Genomic DNA, 12,286 nt, shown 5'->3' on the forward strand with positions numbered 1-12,286 from the left:
GGAAAGATGAGACGAATAAATGCAGAATTGAGGATGAAGCGGTGAGCGCAGTGAAAAGGCCAAAGGAAAGAAATAGTGATAAATTAAACATGTGAGCGAACGGTTGGATGAAGTAGTTTAACGGGGAGAAACTTCACAGAGAGAGGAGTCATCAATCAAGACGGAGTGGGTAATCCACTGGGAGTCTGACCAATGTCATGACCCAGCTGTTGCTGAGGGAGACCACGGAGCTAGTGCGGCAGTTTTCCACTGAGAGGAAAACGGTAGAAGCGTGGCAGTGGATTTATGTGCTCGGAACCAAACTTGCAGCCCAAGCTCGGCCATTTTTATTTGATTTTACTGCAGCAGCATGGTATATTTATGCCAAAAGTTTAGTGTAATAACAGGATTTGAATGAAAGCTGTTTGTGAGGGTCCAAACCTGGATGACCTTCTCTTCATCCTCCCTCTTTTTCCTGTCCTCTTCCTCCTGCTTTCTTTTCTGCTCCATCTCTGCTTTCCTAAAATTTCAGAAAACAAAACAAAACATCGAGATGATTTTTGTCATCACTTCTATTGGCTCCATCATCTCTTGTCATGACTTACAGTCTTCTGTCTTCTTCCTCCTGCTTGCGTCGCTGCTCCTCCTTCTCCCTCCTCTTCCTCTCTTTCTCCATCTCCTCCTCAATCCGTTTCAGCCTCTCGCTTTCTTCCTGCTCCTGCTTCTTCTTCTGCATGGAGGACAGAAGCTGCTCCGAGCATTTCACCAGTCTCTGGTACTCTGTGTCAATCTCCTTCCAGGTCATTATCGTTGTCTGGTGGTCCAAAAAAATGACACCATTATGGTGACAATGGAGGAAGAAGAAACACATTTCTTAATTCAACAATCACATTTTTTGGCCTCTGGCCTTGCTTGAGTTCAAAGCTAACGAATGCTTTTAACAACAACACTACATGGGGTTCATTAATAAAAAAACAATGCCCAGAAGATGCTAACATGTTGGAGTTTTGTTTGTTGGAATGAAATGTTGCTGCTTTCATGTCAGGAAATGGTACTGAGTGCAGTTCATCTGACTCTCTGCTCCCATGTGTGGCAGTAGGTAACACACTGACTGACAATGCGTCTGTCACTTGCACGCCACAGCCACAACACTCGTCCCTCTCTACAAACTTGTCAGACAGTCAGCAGGGGCAGAAGAGGTCACCCTATTGTGAAGATTCATTAGAGTGAGCCTCTAACAGTGACACGGGGAGGCAAGATGACAAGGCCTTGTCCCCAATGCATAGAGGTCTGAATGACAGCCATTGGCATCTCATGCATTATTCACTCAGAGACACCATGCCAGGAGCAATTTCAGAACGCCATAAGTGTCGACAGTGGGGATTCTAATAAGCTAACAGATGAGCATTGAAGAGGTGGAGCGGCTGATTGGGAGAGAGGGGACAAAAAGGGCCAGGAGTTCTTTAGTGTCAATCAGGAGAACTCAACGTTCCAGGAGCACTCCAATCATACTTGTTGCTTTTGTACAGGTGACTGAAAGTGTGAAAAATTAACACTGCTGCAGCATTCCTGCTAAGATGTCTCTGTACTATGTGAACGCGTTGCTTTGCTCTACCTAGAGGGTCCAATAAGATGGGGTGCTTATTGCACAGGGACAGCTGGGATTTCACTAACCAAGTTTGATAATTTAGCAAAACAGCCTCGCTAAATTAAATTATCGGAACGGAGAAGAGTCTTCTTCACCAAGCTCTTCTTCTTTTCTTTTTTTTTCTTTTTTTTTTATCCCGAGGTGATTGAAAATATTGATTCGGAAAGAGAAAGAATGAGAAAAGGGCACGGCACGCTTCGGAAAGGCCGTAGTGTACAACACAGAGATCTGTAAGGAGAGAGCAGCAGGTGAGATGGCACAAAACTTCAAATTGGATGTCAGTGGATCTCTCAGTGCCTCACCTTTATCTTTGCAAACAGAGCATCTATAGAGGCAGCCAGCTCCTGAACTTGTTTGGCCATCTCCTGTTTGCCCTCCTTCAGCCCATTCACCACCTCGTTGAACCGCTCCATATGTTTCTTCAGGTTTCGAACCTTCACCATACCGTCGATTCTAAGAAGGACAATTTATAAGTTATTATCAAAAGCATGTACAGTGATGTAAACGCCAACCAAGGCATCTATCATACACATGCATATAAAAACGCATATATTCAATATATCCTTCTATTTTCTATTGTCAATAAAACATCCTTGTGTGGCTTAATAAGTTGTGGGTGGAGGCCAACAGTATTACAGCTTTATATCACACTGCATTTGCCAAGCTGCTCCCATTTCCATAGACTTAAATCCCCATTATCACTGCATGCCAGCCAAAAAATACATCACACTAAACTGCTGTAAGCGTGTGTGATTCCTAAACTTACTATACTAATCTATAGCAATGCTGGTTGAAGACATTTTTCTGTACAGGCTAATCTGAAAAAAAAAATATCTTCCTTCTGACCCAGAGCTGATGAAGCCACTCAGGAGAGTGGGGAAACTTTTCCAGAAAACTGTGCTTTCAAAATACAAGCAAAACAACACAACACCTTGTGTTTCCTATAGCAATACAATGAGACTTTATTTCTCTGAAGACAACTCTCTCATTGATTTGAACTTGTAAACACACGATGTGGGGAAAACTATCAAAATCTCACCAAGTGTGAATGGGTTTAAATTAAAAGGGTGAGAGAACAGAAAGGAGAGCAAAGGACGTGTGTGTGTGTGTGTTGTTGTGGATGCTCACCGCGGCTTGTGTTTCTTCTTACACAACCACATGCGGACAGTCTTCTGAATCTTAATGCAGGCCAGGGCTCTGTAACTCATTTTGTTCCTGACTGAAAGAACAACAAACAGAGATGCACTTATTTATCAAGATGAGCGCACATCTACTTGAAATTATAGTTTCAATTACAATATCCTTTACATACTTATTTAGACTATGACTGCTAATACACTCAACAAAAATATAAACGCAACACTTTTGTTTTTGCTCCCATGTTTCATGAGATGGACTTGAAGATCTAAACTTCATTCCAGATACACAATATTACCATTCCTCTCAAACATTGTTCACAAATCTGTCTAAATGTGTGATAGTGAGCACTTCTGCTTTGCTGAGATAATCCATCCCACCTCACAGGTGTGCCACATCAAGATGCTGATCTGACATCATGATTAGTGCACAGGTGTACCTTAAACTGCCCACAATAAAAGGCCACCCTGAAATGTGCATTTTGTTTCTGCTTTATTGGCGGTCTGGGGACTCAGAACCAGTCAGTATCTGGTGTGACCACCATTTGCCTCATGCAGTGCAACACATCTTCTTCGCATAGAGTTTATCAGATTGTCTATTGTGGCCTGTGGAATGTTGGTCCACTCCTCTTCAATGGTTGTGCGAAGTTGCTGGATATTAGTGGGAACTGGTGCACGCTGTCGTATACGCCGGTCAAGCACATCCCAAACATGTTCAATGGGTGACATGTCCGGTGAGTATGCTGGCCATGCAAGAACTGGGACATTTTCAGCTTCCAAGAATTGTGTACAGATCCTTGCAACATGGGGCCGTGCATTATCTTGCTGAAACATGAGGTGATGTTCATGGATGTATGGCACAACAATGGGCCTCAGGATCTCATCACGGTATCTCTGTGCATTCAAAATGCCATCAATAAAATGCACCTGTGTTCTTCGTCCATAACAGATGCCTGCCCATACCATGACCCCACCACCACCATGGGCCACTCGATCCACAACATTGACATCAGCAAAGCGCTCACCCACACGACGCCACACACGCTGTCTGCCATCTGCCCTGAACAATGTAAACCGAGATTCATCCGTGAAGAGAACACCTCTCCAACATGCTAGACGCCATCGAATGTGAGCATTTGCCCACTCAAGTTTGTTACGGCGACGATCTGGAGTCAGGTTAAGACCCCGATGAGGACGACGAGCATGCAGTTGAGCTTCCCTGAGACGGTTTCTGACAGTTTGTGCAGAAATTGTTTGGTTATGCAAACCAATTGTTTCAGCAGCTGTCTGAGTGGCTGGTCTCAGACGATCTTGGAGGTGAACCTGCTGGATGTGGAGGTCCTGGGCTGGTGTGGTTACTCGTGGTCTGCGGTTGTGAGGCCGGTTGGATGTACTGCCATATTCTCTGAAACGCCTTTGGAGACGGCTTATGGTGGAGAAATGAACATTCAATGCACGAGCAACAGATCTGGTTGACATTCCTGCTGTCAGCATGCCAATTGCACGCTCCCTCAATGCTTGTGGCATCTGTGGCATTTTGCTGTGAGACAAAACTGCACATTTCAGGGTGGCCTTTTATTGTGGGCAGTTTGAGGTACACCTGTGCACTAATCATGATGTCAGATCAGCATCTTGATGTGGCACACCTGTGAGGTGGGATGGATTATCTCAGCAAAGCAGAAGTGCTCACTATCACACATTTAGACAGATTTGTGAACAATGTTTGAGAGGAATGGTAATATTGTGTATCTGGAATGAAGTTTAGATCTTCAAGTCCATCTCATGAAACATGGGAGCAAAAACAAAAGTGTTGCGTTTATATTTTTGTTGAGTGTATATCACTGCTTAAACTGCTGCTACACACTCTCCCACATAGAAATGAAACGGCAATAATAATGTGAGGGTTGAATAATAAGGGAGGAGATAATGAATGACCAGGACCAGAGCCATGCATTTCCTCAGGCCACTTATGCACAGAATGTGAGGTTATAACTGAAATGTAATTTCATCTGATGCTCTGACACAAATAAGCAGAAGCCAGCATGCACTTTGTTAAATGGTGAAAATCAATAGCTCGGCTCTCACTGTAATGGTACAGGGACCGGCTTTTGGAGTTTCATATTGCTAGAGGCTGCTTTTTTTTTTCAATATTATGGAAGGAGGTGTGAAATCAGGAGGTGTGCATACATCTGCCCAAGACAGATGAATAATAAGGCCCTGTTCATACTGGAGAAAGTCATTCCAGCTAGAGTAGGATTGAGCCCAGACAGCCTTTAAGCTGGATGCGTTCAGACCTATTTTCAAATCTGGCTAGCACAGACTTGTGTCCACACTCAATCCGGCTTCATCCAGCATGTTTGCGGTCCTCCAAACCACTAGGTGGCGCCTCGTAATATACAGAGTCCGTTCAGGCCGCGGTAGGACCGTGTGTGGGCATGCGTTGTGCGTTTTTTTTGTCCCGTGTCGCGCCCCGTGAACCGGAAGTAGCACATCGCTAACCAGAAGTATCACGCAAATGTGGCTAGCCAGATTCGCTAGCCACATTTGCGTTCACACCTAAGCCACATTTGAGCCAATCCGGCTAGATCCACCTCTCGTAGGTGGATCTAGCCGGATTGAAATCAAACTGGATGCAGCCGGATTCGAGGTGTTCACACTCAGAAAAAGAACCATCTGGATGCGGCCCTAATCCCGCTTTAGCCAGATTTATCTCCCCAGTGTGAACGGGGTATTAGTGCTGGAACCTAACATTACATTATAGATCCTCACGTGTTTGAAGCTCTGAAATGGGTTTCACCTACGTTTAATGACAGACAGGCAGCACCACTGCACCTTCTTCCACTGGCTGCACAGCAACCACTTGTTGACTTTCATCAGCAGCTCTGCCAGGTGGTCTGGATCCGACTTCATGATCTGGTCAAACTCAGCAAACTGATGCACACGCAGACATATTAAAGATCAAGATTGAGTTGCACACACTGACCTACTGCATGACTGCATGGTTTTACCTTTCCAGGACGGAAGAACACCCTTGTCAATCCAAACTTAAAGTCGTGATCGTTTAGCCCCAAAGCTTTGAACAAAGCCTACAAAGGAACAGATCAATGGTCAATGACACAGCAATATTGTATAAGAACTAAGGCAGCTAAACTGTTTATGTTTGGTAATCTTTTCTCAAATGGGTCAATGTGGTTTCAGGCTTTAAGCTCTGATTTTAAAGCGATTAGCTTGTTATTTAACAGAGGAGAAAACTTTCTGATTTATGTAAACCCACCTTGCAGAACAGCCGTGGGTTGAGTCGTGTAAGTTTAGCCGGCATGTACTGTTTGTACATGTTGTAGAGCTCGTGAAAGGGGGCCCTTGAGGGGAACCCCCCCTGCATCAGGTCCAACACTGACACCATTCCTAATGAAGAGGAACATGCAGGGAGTCAATAATCTGCATGTAAGAATGCTACTTAGTATGCAACGGTGTACAGAATCAGGAGCTAAAAGCAAACAGCAGCACCGGTTGTTGTAGCATCATGACAGTAATTTATAGATAATATAATAAGGCAGGAGCGTCCTGCAGGAAGACGCTTCATCGCATAGTGAGAGCAGCTGAGAGGATCACCGGCGTCCCTCTCCCCTCCCTCCAAGACCTCTACGACAGCCGTCTCACCCGAAAGGCCCTCCGCATCACAGGAGACCCCACCCACCCTTCACACCGCTTCTTCAGTCTGCTGCCATCAGGAAAGAGACTGCGCAGCCTCCGGGCCAGGACCAGCAGACTGAGGGACAGCTTCATCCACCAGGCTGTCAGGAAGCTGAACTCTCTCCCTGCTGTGCCCCACTTTCTCCCCCTTCCCTGACACCACCCCCCACCCCCTACCCCTACCACCATCCCCTCACCCCTACCACCATCCCCTCACCCCTACCACCACCCAAGATAGGAACTCTTTGTACCAGCCACTTTACCAAAGGAACTCTGTGCACCAGTCACTTTTTACCCTGTCATGTCACACCAGTCTCATATAAGCTGCTATAACTTAAACTATTCCTGGACTGTTACATTATGCCAACTGCACTGACTTGCACCATTGCATCTTTTGCACTCTCATACCAGTCTCAATAAGCTGTTATAAGTTAAACCATTCCTGTTTATATTATGCCAACTGCACTGACTTGCACTATACATCTTTTGCACTCTTACTGCATTGTGCCTTCATTATGTGCCTTGTATTTTGTGTGTGCCTCATTGTAGGTACATTTTTTTACACTTTATATTTATCTTTAGTTTTTAGTTACATGTTATATGTTGCGGAGTGAAGAGTAACGCAATTTCGATTCTCTGTATGTTCAGCACATATAGCAGAGTTGACAATAAAGCTGACTTGACTTGACTTGACTTGACTTGACTAAATGAGGCAAACTTTACTGTTACTAAGCATTATACAGTGTCAGCATACTCAAGAAGTATCATGAGTTCCCATAGTGTGGCTGGTGCATTTAGAAAAGCATCAATTTTGTAGACTGAAGAAAGTCATGATGGGAAGCTGTGCCACATATTAAACGATGGAAATATGGTCAAGAACAATGCTTGGGTTTTAGCTGCAGTTTTATTTTGAAATGTCAGCTTTGTCTTGGTTCATTTTACTTCCTGCTCATGTGGTTTTTTTTCCCTATCAGTCTCTTAAATCCTTCCACTTTCCCCCTTTTTTCTCATACTTCTAACACATCAACTCGTCGCAATGGTTACCAGATAATCACTGTACCTGTCAGTGATCAGATTATACGATTGATTTCTTATTAACATATGCATTTACACAGACCGTTGGTCCTACCTGAGCACTGCAGCTGTGAGAGAATCAGAGCCCCTTCAAACTGGTGGCTGACCATCTTCAGGTTTGGTTTTACACAGCGGATAAAACTTGAACCCTGCATACATGACAGTTAAGTTCAGATCCAACATCTGTAATTGTTATGTCTGAAGCGGTGCTATAATTCACATTCATTTTTACCACAATGATTTCACTCACCGTGCTGCGAAGCTTCTCCAGCAGCAGGTTCAGCTGAGTCTGTTGGTGCCAACATTGCTTGATTAATAAACATTCATCTGTGATGAACTTGGTGTGTTTCAATATGTGGGATAAGGAGCAACAGAGGACAAACACAAGCTCAGAGGAAAGATGCAATTCATGAAGAAAACACGGTGCCTTAAAGGATGAGTTTACAAATGAGGAGTTTGTCATTGAAAGCAGCTGAGTGGCATCCCATCCATGTAAACACAGCTCAGTATGACAGGATGGTTTTATTGGTTTTAGCATTTTTTCTGCTGTGTCCCTGTTGATATAGTGCCTGTGAGAAAGCCTGAATGTCTCCTCGTTTCTTTCTGATATTTTTTTTACTCTCCTGACTCGCTCTCAAGCTGACTTTATCCTGCTTTATCCACCAAGAAAGAATTTCCCAGAGGAAAGAGGTGAAGGGATCTAAGGAGGGGGGATCCTGACTGATGAGGGTGAAAGTTACACAATAGGTCTGAAGATTTCTTTTTATCGTTCACCGTAAGTAAGTTTGAGTAAGTTCTAGTTGAGTTTGGAGGCTTCTTTTGTCACTCTAACCTTGAACTTGTTGCCGACGCTGATGAAGCCGAGCTTGCCCGCCTTCTGTTTGGAGTCCTTGGTGGTGTTGGAGTTCTCGAACAGCTCTCGAACAAATTTGTCTTTCGATTCACACACTAAGCTCTCCAAGGACATGTGGAGGGCATCATTATTCTTCTCCACGAAGCGAGTCTGTGAAGACACACACACACCCATGCAAGTACATTAGTGGCAGATGTTTGTACACATCTGTAAAATGTGTCAATCCCTGCTTGACACGACAATACATTATTATTAGTAAAGCTGAGCTAACTTGACTTTACTATAATTAATATTATTATTGTTGTTGTTGTAGTTAGCACGCATTGTGAAGGTCTTTTTTCATGTTTTATGACAAAATAGATCAGTTAAAAATCAATAATAAATCAAAAGTGTTGTTAAAAAATAGTGGTAATATATACAGTGAAAGTAGCACTGGATTTTGTGAACACCATCCAACCCCCGACATTTCAGTGTAGTGAGACGTGTGTTAAGGATTTACTGTTTCGTAGCAGACTGCTCCGGCAAAGTGCCTGATCATAAAGCCCTCGTCATCCCGGAGATTCCTGTGAATGGCCAACTTGGACTTCCTGGGAACCTAAGTGGAAGAAGAAAAAAGGTATTGATTTCACTCTCATCCTATCCATCACCATTTCAGCAGCAGGATCTTGTTTGTTCACAACATTACTGAATGAGGAGGCCTCTAACTTTAGAGAAAGTCTCAGCTGGACACACTGCGTATTAAATAAACTAAATCAATTATTTTCCATTAGTTTGCTCACTGAATAGAACTATAAGATATGGTGATATAGAGTTTCTCCCTACAGAGTGTGGCTGCAGCCGGCACCTTCCATTTCTAAGCCTGAATTGGTGTCAAAGGCCACATTTCTAAAAAGATTTGATGTAAGAGAAAAACAATGAAGACAGACACAAGAGGAGGGACAGCCACTGTGTGTCATACACAAGCAGTAAAAAATGATCCCACTGACAGAAACCAAGTGCATCTCTGCAACAGAACTTAACACAAGTAAGAACAGGGAGAGAAAAGATGAGGCCTGACCGTCAGTCTGAAGTGGTCTTTGTGCTTGTTGTGAACAGCCAGTGTCAAGTGTTGGTCGCTGGGCTGAGGAAGTCGGTTCTCCTCATCCAGGATGTCAAGGATCCCCACTAGTTTTGCTTCCACAAGATCTGAACAAACAGCCACATCATCATTATTAAGTCATGTTTAACTCAGGTGAAGCATAAATGGGATTCTAAAAAACATAAAAGTAATTTGTTTTTTTTATAACTGCTAGCATTATCCAATTATCTACATGTTTGTTCCAAAACAGGTGAACTCATTGATGTGAGATGCCCAATGGTTTATTAAGATATGGGCAGTTAGCACACCACTAAGCATTCAGTTTGTGAATCTGAGATAAATAGGAAATTTCCATTGTTTACTGTTTCTGGACGTGAATATTCAAAGGACAAAACATGTTCATCAGGATGCTCATTTAGCCATATATCTGAATTATTCATATGACACGCTGTGTTCGGAAAATAATCTAATAGCCAAGGACCTTAGAAAAAAAAAATTTTGCATGAACAAGCACCTGTGCATAAATCCTGAAGATTGATGAGTGAATTAATGGCTAACCCAAACGGTCATTTGCAAGTCATAAATGTTATTCACGGCTGTCAGTTAACCTCGCACCTGAATAATCACAGCCTTTGAAATACAAATCAAACTGCTTCACCTTGATACACTGACTACTTCGTCCCATTAATTCGAGGATGCATTCGAGGACAGAGACAACAACAAAAAAAAAAAAAAACAAGGGAGGGGAGGATGATTTCGTCAGCTTCTCGAAGCATAAAAAGGGGCGGTAAAACCCACATATGCTCCCCTCAGACACGTGGATATGCCAGCTTCCAAGATAATGAGAAGTCGGTATTTTTGTCCCACCCCCCCTGACAGGTGTATTTTCGCAGAGCCCAGAGGAATGGCCCGAATGAATGTCATGCGGGTGAGCTGATGATACACTTAAAGCAACCTCAGTACATTTTGCGGTGTGTGGGTTCTACAGATAGCCACGTCTCTGTCAGGGTTTTTTCACATTTTGCAGCAAAAGCTCTTGAACGCAACATGGTAATGATATCCCAGTATGTCAGGCCTGTTCATAGGTACAGACAGATACACACAGCACAAAAGCATCCACCCACAGTGCACCTGTGATTTTTTTTGTCATTTTGGTCCTGAGATATTTTTTATTTTTATCATATTCAGGTAACTAATTAAGTGTCAACATAGAAAGTGTCACTCCCACTTACCTATACAGTCCTGGTTGTCAACATAATGCACCTCATTCACTCCCAGCCCTTCCCTCTGATAGAGCTCTTGCTCCTGCAAGTAAACAATGAAATATCATAAATAATATTTTTTAGATTTTATTCTGAACATCAACCACCTCCGAAACCAAACAAAAAAAAAACATGCAATTCAGATAATGAGAAAGAAGCTCAAACCAGAATTGTGGTGCATTAATTGGAGACCTTGGAAAAGAATAACGTTAAGAGATCACAGGAGAGAAACAAGCCTCATCACATCCCTTGAGAAATTAGCATTCTAATGAGAGAGAGTGTGTGCACAGGAGAGACGGAGGGAAAATGTAAGTGAGAAAACAGAGAGGAGCTTAGCATGCCAGCCACGTTCCTCCCAGCTCATGAAAGAGTCAGTAAGTTTGGATTGTCAGTGGCAGGTTTCCCCCTCCAAATAAAAGAAGAAGAAGTAAAGCACACCTCTGTGTGCTCACCCACCTCCTTGAGAATACGCTCGTTGAAGAACTGCTGCAGCTTCTCGTTGCAGTAATTGATACAGAACTGCTCAAAGCTGTTGTGCTCAAAATACTCTAGATGGAAAAAAGCACACACACATTACAATTAATTTCCCCAAAATGAAAAAAAATGCAAATCCTGTTAATGATGACAGTGAGGAGAGAGCCCTTTTAATGAAGTGTGTATAGGCTATGCGACAGGGTGCTTAAATTAAGAAACATGCTGCACAGACAAGTGTCTCTTTAGTAGATTAAACTGCAAACACAGCAGTAAAAAAAAAAAAAAAAAAAAAACGACTGAAGACATTTCATTTAAAAATTTATCACCGACTCACACAACAACTTCATTTCATTACCAAAGCCAGCAATGTCCAACACCCCGATGAAGTTGGAGGAGGTCTCAAAAGGGAAACACTGGTTCACTCTTTTGACCACGTGATCGAAGAGTCGGCTGTACACTGCCTTGGCCAGAGCGTCGCGAGCATTGTTTGCTTGTTCCACCTTTAGAGGCACCCTGCAGGGACACACAAAGTGGGGCACTGAGAGGCAGTCCAAAACTGGGCCATGCTAGTTGCTCTTATTGGATTAAAAAAAAAAAATCAACCCAATTATCATGTGGCAGCAAAAGTTTAGTTGTGTTGATGTGACACTTTTTTGTTGTGCCGCCCTCCTTTTTGATCTCTCCAGTCGAGCTAGGTGTCTCAAATGAAGGTATTAAAACTAAAATGTGAACTTTGAACCCTACTAGTCTCTCTAATGGCAGTTTAACATCATTTATAGTTAAATTATTTAAACAGGGTTGGCCGATTTTACAAAGTGCAGCTCCACACTGACCAAGAGTTCAACTCAGGTGCCCCAGCTGGGAGGGAGAAGAATTTAAAATGAAAAGGTCTCTTTTTCTGAATCCTCCTCCTCTATATTTCCTTTGATATTCAAGCCACCCAGTCCTTTTAAAGTCCCTCATCCATTACAAACAGTAATATTTTCCATATGTGAAGGTAAAATAGAGAAATCAACAGCTTAAAAAAACTATTCATCATAGAGACAGGCATTTTTATGTGTTGTAATGTTTCATAATGCATGCCAGTTA

At 43.0% G+C, this 12,286-nt stretch overlaps 1 protein-coding gene across 6 annotated transcripts in view; it reads right to left on the reverse strand.

Annotated features, from left to right (window-relative positions):
• The window catches only part of myo6b (myosin VIb), a 29,468-nt gene that overhangs the window by 7,751 nt on the left and 9,431 nt on the right, over positions 1 to 12,286 (reverse strand). For 4 of the 6 annotated variants that reach the window (XM_028395907.1, XM_028395911.1, XM_028395908.1 and 1 more), the window contains 15 exons: positions 11,553 to 11,710; positions 11,180 to 11,271; positions 10,694 to 10,766; positions 9,441 to 9,568; positions 8,883 to 8,978; positions 8,363 to 8,533; positions 7,781 to 7,819; positions 7,586 to 7,679; positions 6,038 to 6,168; positions 5,772 to 5,849; positions 5,565 to 5,694; positions 2,756 to 2,846; positions 1,930 to 2,080; positions 585 to 793; positions 421 to 499 (listed from right to left, as the gene is read on the reverse strand). In XM_028395907.1, the coding sequence (XP_028251708.1) occupies positions 421 to 499; positions 585 to 793; positions 1,930 to 2,080; positions 2,756 to 2,846; positions 5,565 to 5,694; positions 5,772 to 5,849; positions 6,038 to 6,168; positions 7,586 to 7,679; positions 7,781 to 7,819; positions 8,363 to 8,533; positions 8,883 to 8,978; positions 9,441 to 9,568; positions 10,694 to 10,766; positions 11,180 to 11,271; positions 11,553 to 11,710 (1,720 nt within the window). The other 2 variants (XM_028395912.1, XM_028395913.1) reach the window with 2 other exon arrangements.

The sequence above is a fragment of the Parambassis ranga genome, chromosome 22 (assembly GCF_900634625.1).
Source record: "Parambassis ranga chromosome 22, fParRan2.1, whole genome shotgun sequence".
Taxonomy (NCBI): Eukaryota; Metazoa; Chordata; class Actinopteri; family Ambassidae; genus Parambassis; species Parambassis ranga.